Raw genomic sequence first — 18,781 nt, 5'->3', positions numbered from 1 at the left:
TCATTTATTTAGAGACAGGGTCTCTCACTGTGTCACCCAGGCTGGAGTACAGTGGTGTGATCATAGCTCACTGTAACCTTGAACCCTCGGACTCAAGCAATCCTACTGCCTGTGCCTCCTGAGTAGGTAGCTAGGACTACAAGCATGTGCCACCACACCCAGCTAATTTTGGTTTTAATTTTTTTGTAGATACAGGGTTTTGCTATGTTGCCCAGGCTGGTTCCAAACTCCTGGGCTCAAGTGATCCTCTTGCCTCAGCCTCTTATTTTTTTTTTTTTTTTTAGACAAAGTCTCACTCTGTCACCAAGGCTGTAGTGCAGTGGTGCAATCTTGGCTCACTGCAACCTCTGCCTCCTGTGTACAAGCAGTTCTCCTGCCTCAGCCTCCCAAGTAGCTGGGATTACAGACATGTGCCACCACGCCCTGCTAATTTTTGTATTTTTAGTAGAGACAGGCTTTCACCATGTTGGCCAGACTGGTCTCAAACTCCTGACCGCAGGTGATCCACCCACGTTGGCCTCCCAAAATACTGGGATTACAGGAGTGAGCCACCGTGCCTGGCCTGCCTCCTAAATTAACATAAATTTTTATATTTGTCTATAAAATAGCAAAAGGTATAGCTGTAAAATGTTTAAAAATATAAACACATAATAGTTAAGTTCTTAATAAGTATTTCTTGAATCAATGATCTTGGTGATAGTTACTGAGACCATTGAGACTATTGGAAGTATTAAGCATGAATGTAAGTTTCAAGAATAAAACTTGAAATGATAGAGGCTGTAGTCATTCATAGTACTGTATGCACTAGAAAGCTGAGACCCCATTAATACTTTCCTTTTTCTGTACTAAAACATTGGTTTTTTTTTAAGTTTCAATCTAGCATGTTTTGACTTTTAGCCAGTATAAAAAGTTCACATCTATAGCATAATCAACATTTGCACTAAAAAGTTCACATCTATAGAATAATCAACATGGAAATGTTTTTCAAATTTCAAGTCTCTGCCTATACATTAGGATGTGTAAGTGAGTGGAAGCATTAAGTTCTAATCAGTGAGTATCCTATAAATGTAAGAAATATATTTTTATTTTAGGGTGGTTATTTTTTCATGTTTTTAGGTCCAAATGTAGTATTAATTATAAATAACCTTAATAAGCAATTAAATAATAATACTGATTTTATTTCCGTGGGCTTTTTTTTTAGTAATGGTTAATTATTTTTTAAAACCTCACAACAAGTTAAAATTTCTCAATGCCTGAATATTTCCTAAATCTTTTTCAGGCTCCTTAAGCTCCACTATATATATTGATGCCTCAAATATCTACTTTTCAGATATGGTCCCTCTAACTTTTATTGTAATACTGAATTTACATCAGCTTTTATTTATGATTGCCATATAAGCACAGTTTAGTGTTAAAGTTTAAAAGCCAGAACAGTGTGAGAGATTTTTGTTTTTAACAAAAGTCAGTCTGTACTTTCTAAATCAATAAAATATCTAAAATATGCTTTTGTGAAGTTCTGCAGATCGGAAAATTATGACTAGTGGATAACTCATTAATATATAATAGGTACTTTTACCTTAATGCTTTTTTAAAAAAAACTCCTGTAGTACGTTATTGTGGGTTTGGTTTTTTTTTCCATTTTGACATTCCGTAAGAATCTGTGGTCAAATTATTTTTACATAGTACATTATTGTTTATTGTTTGAATTAACCGTTTTTAAAAATCATAAAGAAACTATTGTTATATCTGAGGAGGTTCATTTTAAATTACTTGTATTTAAGAAAATGATTATGAATTTTTCTCTAAAATTGTTAACCTGACTTTATCAGTGAATGTATTCCAATCTTTTACTTCAGAACCACTGTGATAGCTTTATTGGTCCACAATGATAATAATATCACAGAAGCAAAATAGCTTACTTACATTAGGGGTATGGCACTGATGCAGAGGTAATCTTTTAATGTCTTGTATTTATTTTTATGAAAATTTTAAGAAAACTAATAGTTTTAAATATTTTAAATAAGTTGAGGCTGGGAGCAGTAGCTCACGCCTATAATTCCAGTACTTTGGGAGGCTGATGCGGGCGGATTACTTGAGGCCAGGAGTTCGAAACCAGCCTGGCCAATATGGTGAAACCCTGTCTCTACTATATATATAAAAATTAGCCAGGCGTGGTGGTGGGTGCCTGTAATCCCAGCTACTCAAGAGGCTGTGGTGGGAAGATCGCTTGAGCCTGGGAGGCAGAGGTTGCAGTGAGCTGAGATTGTACCACTGCACTCCAGCCTGGATGACAGAGCAAGATTCTGTCTTAAAAAAAAAAAAAAGTATGTATGTATGTATGTGTGTGTGTGTGTGTGTATATATATATATATATATGTATATCTTGAGTAAATTGAGAGGAAAAGACTATTACTTGAATTATTAATGGTTTTCATATGTACTTTGAACTGTTCTATTTGGAGTATGGAGAAGACAAGTAGACATAATTATGAGAAAGGCAACCTCTATAGATTAAAAATACACATATATACATACATAAATGTAGGTATGTATATATGTAATACAGTCTTATTATAAAATATAAGTAATCCTGAAAACGAAAGTCCCCCTTAGGATTAATCTTACTTTCTGCTGTACTGTTCAATACAGTAGCAAGTAGGCACGTTAACTATTCAAATTTAAGTTAATTAAAATTAAATAAAATTTAAAATTTATTTTCTCAGTCACACTAGCCACATTTCACATGTTACTCTGTTGGACAATCTAGAAAGAACCGTCCCATCATCATAGAAAGTTCTATCAGATAGCACTGCTCCAGGGATTATCATTGATATATATTCTGGTATAAATTCTTTTATAATTTTTTCTACACATATACTCACATTATTACTATTTTGCAAAAATTGGATTCTACTTTATAGCTTGTTTTTGACTAAAACATTTTTAACGTCTTTTCATATTGCATTGGACATAGATTACCTCATTCCTTAAGTGGTTATTTTATTATATGGTCATATCATATTTATTTATTTAACTGGCTCTCTATTGATGGACCGTCTACAAGGTGAAGCCAGTATGCATCATTTGGGAATATGACATTTTTTGTTTGGTTTGATATATTAAACCCTAATCATTTTTTATGTTATAATCTTTACATTTATCTAGAAAAGGATACAGAGAAACTATACATTAAAATGGGAGTGGAAATGTCTATTTAGCCTATCAAAAATTGAAGCATCTTTGAACTGTGATACTGCAGTATGGAGATACTATTTTAAATATATATAAGGCCAGGCACAGTGGCTAACGTCTGTAATCCCAGCACTTTGGGAGGCTGAGGCGGGCAGATCACGTGAGGTCGGGAATTTGAGACCAGCCTGGCCAAAATGGTGAAACCCCATCTCTACTAAAAATACAAAATTAGCCAGGTGTGGTGGTGGGTGCCTGTAATCCCCAGCTACTTGAGAGGCTGAAGCAGGAGAATAGCTTGAACCCAGGAGGTGGAGGCTACAGTGAGCCGAGACCGTGCCAGTGCACTCCAGCATGAGCAACACAGCTAGATTCCTTCTCCAAAAATAAAATAAAACACCTATAATCCCAGCACTTTGGGAGGCCGAGGCCAGCAGATCATTTGAGGTCAGGAGTTCAAGACCAGCCTGGTCAACATGGTGAAACCCCGTTTCTACTAAAAATACAAAAAACATTAGCGTGGCATGGTGGTGCATGCCTGTAATCCCAGCTGCTTGGGAGGCTGAAACAGGAGAATCGCTTGAACCCAAGAGATAGAGGTTGCAGTGAGCTGCACTCCAGCCTGAGCGACAGAATGAGACTGTCAATAAATAAATATATAAATAAATAGTCTCTAGTCAAATGTTTAAGTTAAATTGGCTGAAACATCACTAATTCTTTTTCTTTTTCTTCTACCCTCTTAACACAGGCTACAAATGCTCACACCAATGAGGTGGTGGCAATTAAGAAGATGTCCTATAGTGGGAAGCAGACCCATGAGGTGAGATAGAGACAGTTGTATACCTAAACTGAAATAAACAAGTTAGTATGAAATTAACAAAATTCTGGCTGGGTGCGGTGGCTCACGCCTATAATCCCAGCACTTTGCAAGGCTGAGGGGGGGGATCACGAGGTCAGGAGATTGAGACCATCCTGGCTAACACGGTGAAACCCCATCTCTACTAAAAATACAAAAAATTAGCGGGCGTGGTGGCGGGCGCCTGTAGTCCCAGCTACTCAGGAGGCTGAGGCAGGAGAATGGTGTGAACCCGGGAGGTGGAGCTTGCAGTGAGCCGAGATCACGCCACTGCACTCCAGCCTGGGTGACAGAGCCAGACTCTGTCTCAAAAAAAAAAAAAAAAAGAAAAAAAAAAAATTAACAAAATTCTTTAAACTTTTTTTTAGAACAATTTTTTTCCTTCTTGTGGAGCATATAATAAAAGTTCCTGGAGTTTTTCATACAAATGTGTGAACATTCATAATTATTTTTAAAAAGGCTAATGTTCTAGCTCAATTAACTATTTTGCAGGCTGGCTGAGGTGGCTTAGGCCTGCAATCCCAGCACTTTGGGAAGCCAAGGCTGGAGGATCGCTTGAGCCCAGGAGCTCAAGACAAGCCTGGGCAATATGGTGAGACCCCACCTCTACAAAACATCAAAAAAACTAGCTGGGTGTGGTGGTGTGTGCCTGTAGTCCAGCCACTCGGGAGGCTGAAGTGGGAGGATTGCTTGAGCCTGGGATGTGGAGGCTTCAGTGAGCCGTGATTGCAACACTGTACTCTAGCCTGGATGCCTGAAAAGGAAAAAAACTATTTTGCAGACCAGAACATGGGTATGTGTAATGGCTTTTTTGTAATGTATTTGGTGATAGATTTGTGTTTACATGTATTCAAACTAAAGAAATAGCATGTTTAGGCCGGGCACAGTGTCTCACGCCTGTGATCCCAGCACTTTGGGAGGCCGAGGTGGGCGGATCACCTGAGGTCAGGAGTTTGAGACCAGCCTGGCCAACACGGAGAAACCTCGTCTCTACTAAAAATACAAAAAAACTAGTTTGGTCTGGTGGTGCACGCCTGTAGTCCCAGCTACTTGGGAGGCACGAGAATCACTTGAACCTTGAACCGGGCAGCAGAGGTTGCAGTGAGCCGAGATCACGCCACTGCACTCCAGCCTGGGCAATAGAGCAAGACTCTGTCTCAACTAAAAAAAAAAAGAGAGAGAAAGAAATAGCATGTTGAAATAGCTTCTTCATTTGTTAAACATTTACTTTATGTCCATTAACAATAATATAAATAATATATACATATACTTGATAGGAAATACTATTTTCCTATCAAAAATTAAATTAAAATGTTTCCTTTCTGACTTCAATAGAAATGGCAAGATATTCTTAAGGAAGTTAAATTTTTACGACAATTGAAGCATCCTAATACTATTGAGTACAAAGGCTGTTACTTGAAAGAGCACACTGCCTGGGTAAGTCGAAGGACCTCTATTATCTTTCTTTTACTATTACATTTTTTTCTTTTTCTTTTTTTCTATTATCTATTTGATCTGTAAAATTATTAATTTCATTTCTGTTCCATTTAACTTTTGTTATCAGTATTTAACATTTGTTAATACTTTGGTGTGTCATATGGTATATATTCTGTAAGATTAAATGATATCTAGCCTATTAGAAATTCCATTCTATAAACACTCAAAAAGAGATGGTGAAAAGTTGACATCATTTTATAATTATTTGTTTGTAAAAGTAAAAGGCACAGCCTTATATTATCATCCTAGAATTTTTGTCTTTGTAATTTCTCATCCTCCACTCCAGTTCCCCCCATATTTGGAATTGTCCTTGATGTTTTAATTGCTATGTGATTTTTACCAAACAGGGGCCACCATATGATTAAAATAAGAGACTTTTGTTCCACTCGTCATCTTATTGTGACATATATATATATATAAATATGTATACACATGCACACACACACACACATATATATATATTTTTTTGAGATAGATTCACTCTTGTTGCTCAGGCTGGAGTGCAGTGGTGCGATCTCAGCTAACTACAACCTCTGCCTCCTGGGTTCAAGTGATTCTTGAACCTCAGCCTCCCAAGTAGCTGGGACTACAGGCACACGCCACCACACCCAGCTAATTTTTTGTATTTTTAGTAGAGATAGGGTTCACCATGTTGGCCAGGCTGGTCTCGAACTCCTAACCTCAGGTGATCCACCTGCCTCAGCCTTCCAAAGTGCTGGGATTACAGGCATGAGCCATTGTGCTCGGCCCTTAGTATATTTTTATATGATTGTATTTATGGTTTTAGGGTGGCGCATTAGGCACATTTAGGACGTGAAAATGTTATGCTTTCTACTTTTTCAAATTGCGCACTCCTACTTAAACTCCAATTTAACTAGCATTTATTGTTTACCATGTACCGACTCCTTTCCTGTATGTGATCTCTAATTAGGGAATGGAATTTTGTTCCTAAATAGACTATCAAACAGTATACTAAACGTACTCATTTCTGGTCAAGCAACTCTTATATAGAGCTATTGCATCCCATCTGAAAATAAGAAATTAATCAAAGATGTATCTCATTATCTAGAAATCAGTTCTCTGGCAATCTCAGCTGTCTTGAAGGAGTCAAGAAAGGGATTTCAAGCAGGCAGAATAAATGTTACAAAATTCAAGTGCCAAAATCTCATGTATTTCAAGTCTTCAGAAAATCCTCCACACTGTTACTTGAAGCTCGTTTTCTCTCTTTTTTTTTTTTTTTTTTTTTTAAGACAGAGTTTTGCTCTTGTTACCCAGGCTGGAGTGCAATGGCGCAATCTCGGCTGACCGCAACCTCCACCTCCCGGGTTCAAGTGATTCTCCTGTCTCAGCCAACCGAGTACCACACCCAGCTAATTTTGTATTTTTAGTAGAGACGGGGTTTCTCCTTGTTGGTCAGGCTGGTCTCGAACTCCCGACCTCAGGTGATCCGCCCACCTCGGCCTCCCAAAGTGCTGGAATTACAGGCGTGAGCCACTGCACCCGGCCACCCGTTTATTCTTAGATTATATAGGCTGCTAATAAGCTTGGCTACCTGGTTTCTGTCTACAACTAATTTGATAGACCAATCAGAAAGAGCTCTAAGGAACTGAGCTATTAGATACATGCATACAAACAGGCACAAGAATAATTTGACCATACGGAAAAAGTCAGGGGAGCTAGAAAGCAGACCTAGTAACTTAAAGGCAGAGCAGCCAGAGCTGTTTAGTGTCAGGAGCAAACAACCATCTCAGTTGCCTTTGTGTTATAGAATAATAGGGGAAAAAATATTTGTGACAAAAATGCTGAGTTTTTAAACATGTAATTTAAAACATTTAATGCAGCTAGAAACATTTTCATTCTATTCAGTTTTAAAGTTCTATGTTCACATTTCATATGCTCGGATTAAGGAGGTTATGTATGCATATTCAGTTACTTTTTAAAATTAGAAAATTATGTAATAAAATTTAGAAATGCTTCCATCAAAATTGATTAAAGAAAAAGTAGGGCACATAAAGGCTAGTGTTCATTATAACATTTACTTGTGGAATCTTCCATTTTATGATAAGAAATAAGATTAATGTTTCTGAATCTGTTTGTTTTTAATGTCAAGCAGAAAACTATAGTATGGTTTCTAAATTTTAAACTTCTAAACCTCTCATTGTTCTAAATTATTCCAGAAATGCAAGGTACATACTACATAAATATATAACTGTAAAACCATAACATATAAGACATAATCATATGTAATATATAAATAGTATTATAAGTATGTTATATCTAATTTAATTGCATTCTATATAATATAGACACAGTATACTTATATTTATAATATGTTCATATAGATATTGATATATTGATATTTATAATATATAACTATAAAAGTATAGTTTCTAAATTTTAAACTTCTAGACGTCGCATGTTCTAAATTATCTTAGTAATGCAAGGTACATAATATAAATATATTTTCACATTAATTTTTTTAATGAAAGGAACTAATATGTTGATATTGGTTATGTCTAGTTTATTATAGGAAATTTATATTTCATAATGAGCATCTACTATTCTTTTAAATAACAAAGTAATAATTTGTAGGAGTGTGAATGCTTGCATATGTGTGTGGAGATTGGTTGCTGAGCCCTGATAGTTTTGACCTTGACTACAAATCAGTAGTCTTGGACACCTAAAAATCTAGGATAAGAAGGGCCAGGCGCGGTGGCTTACGCCTGTAATCCCAGCACTTTGGGAGGCCTAAGTTGGGGGATCACGAGGTCAGGAGATCAAGACCAGCCTGGCCAACCTGGTGAAACCCTGTCTCTACTAAAAATACAAAAAAAAAAAAAAATCTAGTATAAGAGTACAGAAAGAGGCGAGGCGCGGTGGCTCACACCTGTAATCCCAACACTTTGGGAGGCTGAGGCGGGCAGATCACCTGAGGTCAGGAGTTTGAGACCAGCCTGACCAACATGGAGAAACCCCATCTCTACTAAAAATACAAAATTAGCCGGGCGTGGTGGCACATGCCTCTAATCCCAGCTACTCAGGAGGCTGAGGCAGGAGAAGCGCTTGAACCCAGGAGGTAGAGGTTGCAGTGAGCCGAGATCGTGCCATTGCACTCCAGCCTGGGCAACAAGAGTGAACTCTGTCTCAAAAAAAAAAAAAAAAAAAAAGAGTAAAGAAAGAGGTTTCTCACTTTTGCTTTTAGAAAGCCTCCACAGATTGCAAACCCAATAACTATCGATAGCCTCCACCTCTCGAGTTCCAGCGATTCTCCGGCCTTAGCCTCCCAAGTAGCTGGGACTATAGGTGCAAGCCGCCATGCGAAGCTAATTTTTTGTATTTTTAGTAGAGATGGGGTTTCACCATGTTGACTAGGCTGGTCTTGAACTCCTGGCCTCAGGTGATCCGCCTGCCTCAGCCTCCCAATGTGCTGGGATTACAGGCGTGAGCCGCTGCACCCAGCCTGTCAATAGTATTATAATAATATTATTCTGGAAATATTTTAAGATCTAAATGTAAATAACACACATATCTCAGGGATTCAAGGTAATGTAATGATACATAGCAGGCTACATCTTCAGATTCAGTTCAAAACAATATCTGTTTCTTGTTTAAAACTTTCTAAAGTGTGAAAAAAAAGGAATTTACTACTTACTGGTTTATTTTATTTAACTGGTATAACCCCAATATAGATTTTACTGGCTCATGTATTTGTTTGCCACTTTCTGAGTTACAAATTTATAGTACAACATAGTCACCTGAATCCTTTTTGAAATAAAGTAGTGAAGGAGTTAATAAATAAATTGACAATCTTGGCTTCACCATTTATAGTAAATGTTTCCATATCTAGTCCCCCAATAATCTTTAGGCCAATTTTAAGCAAGAAATAATAAAAACTGAGATGATGAAAATTATAAAAATCAATTAGTGCCAGATGACAAAAATTCAGTCCAAGTTCGAGTAGATCAGAATATTTATTCACCTAGTATTCTTAGTTCCTTGATTGGTTGTTTAGTTGTTTTCAGAAGTTTTTAAATTAACTTTCATTATTCTGAATATTATTTTAATCTCTTATAGTTGGTGATGGAATATTGCTTAGGCTCAGCCTCTGATTTATTAGAAGGTAAGAAAGAAGGAATTAAACTCTCCTTTCTGTTTTACTTTGATCAGAATGTTATCTACCGCCATACTAAAGTGTAGTTTGGGCAGTCTAATTGAATGGTGGCTTGAGCTTTAGGGTTGTGTGGATAAGCCATGCACACTTCATCTCTTCAATGCCACTGGAAGTGTCTGAGTGATGTTAGCAGTCTTCCTGCTGTTTTAGTTCATGGCCCATCCAGGGCAGGTACTACCAAAATGTTTGGCTAATGTGATATAGTATGTGTAGCCAAAAACATCATATTCATGGGTATATGTGAAAGAGAGGTAGATAGTCTCACATTATATTGATATTAAACCCTTTCAGAAATCTTGACTGACCCAGTTCCTCTCTGCAGATGCTGCTATAACCAGAGGCTGTGTTAAAAATTTACTTTAAAAAAAAATATCTTGAGCCAGACACAGAGGCTAACACCTGTAATACCAGCTACTTAGGAGTCTGAGACAGGAGGATCACTTGAGCCCAGGAGTTCAAGGCTGCAGTGGCTTTGATTGAAACACTGCACTCCAGCCTGGGTAACAGAGTGAGACCCCTGCCTCAAAAAAAAAAAAAAAAAAAAAAAAATTAAATCACTCTTGATCTCTGAATAGAAATTGCTTATTAGCTGCTTTCACAAATAATGAAAACCTGTAGTTTGAAGGGGTAATTAAAGATGGCTTTGTGGCAGGGGAGAATAATGTAACCTAGAACACTCCAGACATTAAAATGTTGGAAAGGACTGGTTAATTTGGGCCTGGTTAATTGGAATCAGCGTGGCTTGGCTTGTAACTGATAAGTAAATTAACAATGCATCATTTAAGGAATATCAGGCTTTCTTTGTTTTATTTTTGTTTTGAAGGGTCATTTGTGTTTATGCACTTGGGTTTCCTGTTGTCTGATCACTTATTCTCTTCTATAGAAGATCTAGGTGAATGTTCCCAAATTGTCATGTGAGAAAGTATGTAACTCAGTCTGGTATAGCTGTATAAAATAACAAAATGAGGAATGAAACTGATCATCTACTGACTTTTTTTTTTCCTTCCTCAGTTCATAAAAAACCACTTCAGGAAGTAGAGATCGCTGCCATTACTCATGGAGCCTTGCATGGACTAGCCTACCTACATTCTCATGCATTGATTCATAGGTAAGATTAGAGTTCTTTTCAGTTACAGGACTGTCTATTCCAGGAACCTTGAAAATTAGTGCATGCTCCAATTTTTAGGTTGCCTAAGCATTCATGGGAAGCAAATAGATTGCTTCTTCTGGATATGAAGGATAAAGTTGCCAGAATTTAGCTTCTATCTCTTATTCTCTCCTATGTGTCCACAATTATATAATCTTTGTTCAGTAGGTAACTGTTCTCCAGGCTAAGTGTTGCAGGGAAATTTGAAAAAGGGCCCACCAATCTTTAGATACTGTGTCATGAAGAAAAGAAAAGAAAATTAACCTTCCTTGCATATATTTATCTCTTAGCAAAGTTATTGTCCCTTTCCTATTACAAATAACAAGCTAGTCTTATATAAATATATGCTATTTTGTAACTTTAAAATATTTCCCATTTCTATAGTTCATGTGGATACTTAGGAAGATATTATCTTTACTGTATTTTGGCAGATGAAGAGACTAGGGCTCAGAAAGACTTAACTTGCCCAGAGTTTCGCAGAATTTAAGTAATATATTAAGAATTGAAACTCAAGTTTCTTGACTCCTATTGTAGGGCTTTTCACTGCCTTGTATTTTCTCTACCACAACCACACTCTCCTCCCTGCAACCTCCCTCCCTCTATTAACTTCTAGAGAAAGATGTTACCAATCTTTCCTTCTCTCAGTAATGAACTTTTAATACAGTTACATTAATGAATGAGGGGAGGAGGAGTGAAATATTAGGTATAAAGAATCTGAGATGGCTCACAAATGAAAGAAAACAACTGGCATTTACTAGGAAGAATTGAAACTATTGGGTTATGGTTCCTCTTTTGCTTCTGTTTTAATCATCCCAGTGTAGCCATGACCACTTACTGGTACCACAAAAGCAGAACTTCCTAAAGATAGGCAGACCAAAATCCTGCTGGGAATTAAGGACAAAGAGTGAACCTAATCATGTTAATAAATACTGATTAAATAAAATTATCATAATGTCTATGGATCTGACAACTTTTTGTAATTATATGTCTTTGGTACCAAGGTGTTAATACTACTGCCAACTTGCTCGTGATTATTTTGCCTGCTCTCATTTAAAGCTGTAGTTCAGTTTTCTGTGCCATTATTACCTTAATCTGCACATTAACTTAATGTTTTAGTCTGTATTATACTTTATCTTCTTTAGTATGTAAAATAATTTGTTGAAGAGTCAAAATACTTACAAAGAATGTTTTTTAAATTTAAAAGTAAATACTATGTCTCAGATTTTTATTGTTTTGATTTTAAAGGCAATTCAATCTCCTAATTAAAGATAAGTAGAGAAAATATATTTTTCTGTTGTGAAGAAAAATAAATAATGCATTTTTTTTTAGTTCTGTCTGCCAATGCCTAATGTCACCATGAGGAAGGAAACTGAATTTTCAAGGGAAGTTTTTATAAAAGTTATTTTGAAGCATTTGAATCTTATCATTTTCAGCTTTACATAAATTTTCCTCATCTTCTCTGTTTTATCTTTTCACTGACCATCAACTTCCAATTCATGGTTTCTAGTGCTCATTACACCTCATGCCTTTTTTAAAAAGAATAAGAAGTACATCCACACCTTCTCATTCTAAATTACCATACTGAAAAATGAATTTTTTAAATTATATTTTTAAAACTTTTTGCTATATAATACCTTTATTAGCTTTAGTAGTAACCACATGCAATTCTTTGTAGTAATACAATAGAAATGTAATTTCCTAACCCCTAATCCTTGTTTATTTTGATCTTTCAGGGTCTTCTTTTTACTGTACAGAGTTATTTTTAAAATATCACCTTCTATATAACATGTACCTCAAATGCCTTAGAGTTGCAGTTACAATTAAAGACAGAGAGAAAGGGTCACAGGCAAGAAAGAAAAGGTATGTGTGTAGTTGAGGTTTATTGGTAGGTGGTCAATACGGAATCATTGCAGGTTTGTTTAGGCTCCAAAAATGTCACATAATTTGGAAAAGCAGAAAAAGCAGTTAAAATTGGTACCAATTTTCTCAGCACAGGGAATACTATTGATAACTGGATTTAGCCTTTAAGAATATGCCTTTGTAAGTGTAGCAGCTGAATAGATTTTCTTGTTCACCATGTCTGCCTTTTTTCTCATTATATTCCCTCCCTCTGAAGAAAGCTCTACCTTTAAGTAATTACTATGACCTATCTGCAAGTACACCCAGGAATCTGGGCCCCCTTACAACATGCAGTAATTACTAAATCTCCTTCTGGCTATCTGAGCAAGGTTTTTTTTTGTTTTGTTTTATTTTTTAAAAATAAACTTTTTGTCTTATTAATTGCATGCTCTGACCTATTCCATAATCAAAATTGAAAAGTAATTTTCTAACCCTTTTATTTTTTCCTATAGGGATATTAAAGCAGGAAATATTCTTCTAACAGAGCCAGGTCAGGTAAAACTAGCTGATTTTGGATCTGCCTCAATGGCTTCTCCTGCCAACTCCTTCGTGGGCACACCTTACTGGTATGTAGAATTAGGCTATATGACATAGTTTTAAAATCAGCATACGTGAACTCATGGTACTGGTTTGGCTTGGTTTTGTTATGGTGTCTTACCAATGTCCCTCAAAATGAGGTTTCATTTGAGAAGGATAGAAAGCCCACTGGCATAAAAAGAAGCATTCTCGCTTAGTATAAAATTTACAATGACTTTAAATTGTGTAGTTAAGGCTGGTGTCACTGTGTAAACTGAGCAGGATTATCAATTCGCTGACCAAGTTCAAGTTTTTTATTTCATTTGCAGTTTCTTTTGAACTTTTCTCTTGAGGCAAAGCCTCCAGGTAAGGACAGGGCAGCTTCTTTCACCTTCCCTGACTAGCCAACAAGCAGAGATGGTACCTTTCAGTGAAAGAAATCCAAGTTCTTGTCTTTGTTGAGTTCTCTGATAGGTTACCTTGCTTGTCAGTCTGGCTCAGAGTTTTTCACCCTATTCTTTTCCAGATTATTTTCCTTCCTTTCCTAGACACGTTGGAATTTCATTATGCCTTACAGAATGACTTAGATCTCTGCAAAATTACTTGTCTAGTAAAAAAAATCAGCTAGTCTTTGAATTTTTTTTCTATCACCAAATAACATTTACCAAGCAACTGCTTACACATCATAATAGAGTACAGTTCTGTTCAAAGCATACTAAACAGATAGGGCCCCTGCCCTCCTAATGAAGATACATTATGGACAAACAAGTAAAGTAACATCCATTACTACAACCTGGGGTTTTTGTAGGTTTTAGTATCTTTGGAACAGCTGATTATATTGCTTTATATGGTTCCATAAAGTATTTTTCATGTTGTTTAATTATTTTAAAAGAATATGGCCAGGCGTGGTGGCCTATGCCTGTAATCCCAGCTACTCGGGAGGCTGAGGCATGAGAATCGCTTGAACCCAGGAGGCAGAGGCTGCAGTAAGCCAAGATGGCGCCACTGTACCCCAACCTGGGCTACAAAGTGAGACTCTCAACAACAATAAAAAAAAGAGGCCAGGCATGGTGGCTCACACCTGTAATCCCAGCATTTTGGGAGTCCGAGGCAGGTGGATAACGAGGTCAGGAGATTGAAACCATCCTGGCTAACATGGTGAAACCACGTCTCTACTAAAAATATAAAAAATTAGCCAGGCATGGTGGCAGGCGCCTGTAGTCCCAGCTACTTGGGAGTCTGAGACAGGAGAATGGCATGAACCCGGGAGGCGGAGCTTGCAGTGAGCTGAGATCGCACCACTGCACTCTGGCCTGGGCGACAGAGCCAGACTCCGTCTCAAAAAAAAGGAAAAAAAACAAATATTTCCTGCTTTATTTAATTACTTTAAACAATATGAAAAATACTTTATGGAACTATATAAAGCAATATAATCAGATGTTCCAAAGTAATTATTTAAGTATTTTATGTATCTTCATCCTTTACAAATCTCTGTAAAGTTGCTATGAGAATTATCTCCATTTTACAGATGAAGAAACTGATGTACAGATAGGTTAAGTAACTTGCCTAAGATCAAACTGATAGTAAGGGTTGGAGCCAGTCTTTATTGAAAATAATGTATTGTGTCATGTAAATCACCAAGTAGATTATATTTTGAATAGTGTTTTTCAAAATTATTTGTGTAAGGAAATAATATCTATATCAGATAAAATTTCAGAATACCCGTAAGAACAGCTATTTCATTGAATCACTTTCCTGGAGAAATTTTGTTTTTAATCTACAACTTGAGTTTTGTACCTTATGTTTTGTAGGATGGCTCCAGAGGTGATCTTAGCTATGGATGAAGGACAGTATGATGGGAAAGTTGATATTTGGTCACTTGGCATCACTTGTATTGAATTGGGTGAGTAAAGAGTTATTTGTTTTCATTGTATTTTTTAAAATTCTATTTTGCAGATGAATTTTCATTGTATTTTTAAGAATCATTATGATTAGGAGTTATTCACCTGGCTATTACTTAATGAGTTACTGGTATGTGTGTGCTAGGCAATGTGAATTTATTAGATTTTTTATACTCTTATAATACAGAAGATTGCTTTCTCTCTGCTACATTTTCGTGTTATTATTTTTATTTTATTTATTTATTTTTATTTTTTATTTTTTGAGACAGAGTCTTACTCTGTTATCCAGGCTGGAGTGCAGTGGTGCAGTCTCGGCTCATTGCAACCTCCACCTCCCAAGTTCAAGCAATTCTTCTGCTTTAGCCTCCTGAGTGCCTGGGATTATAGGCACCTGCCACCAAGTCTGGCTAATTTTTATATTTTAGTAGAGACAGGGGTTTTCTGTGTTGGCCAGGCTGGTCTCAAAGTCCTAACCTCAAGTGATCTGCCTGCCTCGACCTCCCAAAGCACTGGGATTATACATGTGAGACACCACGCCCAGCCTCATGTTATTAATTTAATTGAAGGAGTTGAAGCAGATATGGCAGTTAACAAATGAAATACAAAATAGTACATAGTAATATATGAAAAATATCCATTCTCCATACTATGAATGATAATATCTGTTCTACCTTTATGGGAGTTTCCATTACCTTAATTTATACTCCATCTTGTATTAGGGAAATCTGAAAAAGTAATAGAAAGCTTATCAGGGATCTGACTCTAAAACCGTATTTGACCCATGTAGAGCACAACTATGAAGAAAACTTTGTGTTAGAAGATAAACTTCAGCCATGAAGTTATTCCCCAAATATTGTTACAGTTATCTAAAATTGTCAAAAGTGCCACAGAATCTCTCCTTTGGTTGTATATTTTGAACTTTAATATGTCTTAAACTTACTTCTATCCAGTGGTATACTGGTAAATTTAACAAATGAATCTCTTGTGGAGAGGGGAAAAGGCCTTGATTTGTAGCTTTGCCAGTTTCCATGGTGTAAATACTCACTATAGCCAATGGTATTCACTAAATGTGAAACTGGGGAAAGATGTGCACAATGGGCCTTCCAAAGCCAGTATGTGCTAGCTACAGCATAATACTGCCTTTATCTACATATTTTCATAAATTTTAAATCAAAAATGTTAAACTTTTTAAAAAATCAGTTTTTAAAAAATTCTTTTTTTTTTCTTTTTTCTTTTTTTTTTTTTTTTTTTTTTTGTTGAGACACAGTCTTGCTCTGTCACCCAGGCTGGATTGCAATGGTGCAGTCTTGGCTCACTACAGCCTCTGTCTCCTGGGTTCAAGCAATTCTCCTGCCTCAGCCACCCAAGTAGCTGGGATTACAGGCATGCACCACCATGCCTGGCTAATTTTGTATTTTTAGTAGAGATGGGGTTTTGCCATGTTGGCCAGGCTGGTCTCAAACTCTTGATTTCAGATGATCCACCCACCTCAGCCTCCCAAAGTGCTGGGATTACAGGCATGAGCCACTGTGCCTGGCCTAAAAAAATTCTTTGTCTAATTTTTTAAGATATTAATTTCATGTAATTCTATTCAGGTTTCCAAACTGATCCTATAAGAATTTCTGAGTTCTAGTTGGAGTCACAGACTATGGTTTTCTCTTTTCCTAAAATGTTAGGCCAACTTGGGATACTTTATATTACATTGCCAATGTTTCATTGACCCCTTCCAACAAAACAACATATGATAAAGATGCACAATTTGTCTGGATTTTTTTTTTACATTAAAGAAGTAGTAATTAAAAAAAAAAAAAACAGAATTCCTGGAGGAAAATTTGAATATTTACTTATTTTTTTCAATTAGGTAGCAGAATCGCAAGCTTTGTAAATCAGAAAACATAAAAAGACATACAGTGAAAGATATAATAATAATAAAATTTTAAAAAAAAGGAAAAAAAAAGATCTTCTTCCACCCCTGCCCTATCTACACAGTTCCTACCCCACCCCTGCCAACACACGCAGGGAACCACTTTATTAATTTGTGTGTCCTTCCAGATCTTCTTGGTAAATATACAAACAAACATGAATATGCACTTCCTATATTCGTTTTCACACCCAAGGTAACGTATATATGTGGTTCTGTGCTTTGGTTTTTCACTTAATAATATCTTGGAGATCTGTTTTATATGACTAACTTAGACATGTTTTTCATCATTTTAATGGCATCATATTATTCCATTACATGATATACCATAGTTTATTTAACTGGTCTTGTATTGATGGATATTTGAGTTGATGAATTTCTTTTTTAGGTTATAATATGGTACTACGCTTTATTTCATTCCAAAGGAAATTGATCAAAGTTATTCATAGTGATTTTGGGGGCCACTCAGCAGAAATATTTGCATGTTTTAAAAAGGGCTTATAACAAACTTCCAACAATATTATGTAAAAGTTCACAAGGTAGGCTGGGCGCAGTGGCTCACACCTATAATCCCAGCACTTTTGGAGACCAAGGCAGGCGGATCACGAGGTCAGGAGATCGAGACCATCCTGGCTAACATAGTGAAACCCTGTCTCTACTAAAAATACAAAAAAATTAGCCAGGTGTGGTGGCGGGTGCCTGTAGTCCCAGCTACTCGGGAGGCTGAGGCAGGAGAATGGTGTGAACCCGGGAGGCGGAGCTTGCAGTGAGAGATCGCGCCACTGCACTCCAGCCTGGGCAACAGAGCAAGACTCTGTCTCAAAAAAAAAAAAAAAAACACACTTCACAGGGTTAATCCCAGAAGTCACAGGACCAAAATTAGCTAAAACAACTTCGGAGAAATAGAATTTGAACAGAAGAACCACTGCCCCAAAATCCATACCATAATAATTAAATCCATATGGTATTGGTGCAGGGAAAGACTAGTATCCAGTAGAACAGACTAGGAAACTCTAGTATGAGTCAGATTTTGGTATAAGACAGAAAAGCCGTTACAGATCAATGGGGAAATGATGGCTCATTTGGTAAATAATACTGAGAAATGTGTTAATTGTATGATAAAACTAAAACTGGATTCCTAGCTATGTCATACACAAAAATAAATTTTAGATTGGTTAAATGCCCAAAAATAAACTTTAAAACATTTAGAAGAAGCCCCCCAGTGCCTCAGTTTCCTCATCTGTAAAATAGAAATAATGATACTACCCACTTTGTGGGGTTGTTATTAAGATTAATTAATATCTATTATATGCTTAGAACATGGCTTGGCATGTAATAAGCACTATGTAAGTGTAATTTTTTTTTTTTAAGACGAAGTCTCGCTCTGTCTCCCAGGCTAGAGTACAGTGGCGTGCTCTTAGCTCACTGCAACCTGTGCCTCCCAGGTTCAAGTGATTCTCCTGCCTCAGCCTCCCCAGTAGCTGGGACTATAGGTGCGTGTCGCCACGCCTGGCTAATTTTTTGTATTTTTGGTAGAGACGGGGTTTCATCGTCTTAGCCAGGATGATCTCAATCTCCTGACCTTATGATCCACCCACCTCAGCCTCCCAAAGTGCTGGGATTACAGGCGTGAGCCACTGGGCCCGGCCTAGTGTTATTATTATTACTCTAAAATACCTTTACA

The 18,781-nt window shown here is 36.7% G+C and overlaps 1 protein-coding gene across 4 annotated transcripts in view; it reads left to right on the top strand.

The window, feature by feature from the left end:
• Positions 1–18,781, top strand: part of TAOK3 (TAO kinase 3) — a 223,683-nt gene that overhangs the window by 124,618 nt on the left and 80,284 nt on the right. For 2 of the 4 annotated variants that reach the window (XM_003274452.2, XM_030821484.1), the window contains 6 exons: positions 3,938–4,009; positions 5,381–5,482; positions 9,617–9,662; positions 10,725–10,821; positions 13,212–13,325; positions 15,087–15,178. In XM_003274452.2, the coding sequence (XP_003274500.1) occupies positions 3,938–4,009; positions 5,381–5,482; positions 9,617–9,662; positions 10,725–10,821; positions 13,212–13,325; positions 15,087–15,178 (523 nt within the window). Of the gene's footprint in view, positions 1–3,937; positions 4,010–5,380; positions 5,483–9,616; positions 9,663–10,724; positions 10,822–12,189; positions 13,089–13,211; positions 13,326–15,086; positions 15,179–18,781 lie in introns of those variants that run through there. The other 2 variants (XM_030821486.1, XM_030821485.1) reach the window with 2 other exon arrangements.

Source organism: Nomascus leucogenys, chromosome 10 (genome assembly GCF_006542625.1).
Source record: "Nomascus leucogenys isolate Asia chromosome 10, Asia_NLE_v1, whole genome shotgun sequence".
Classification (NCBI taxonomy): Eukaryota; Metazoa; Chordata; class Mammalia; order Primates; family Hylobatidae; genus Nomascus; species Nomascus leucogenys.
This window is presented reverse-complemented; position numbering and strand designations above follow the sequence as displayed.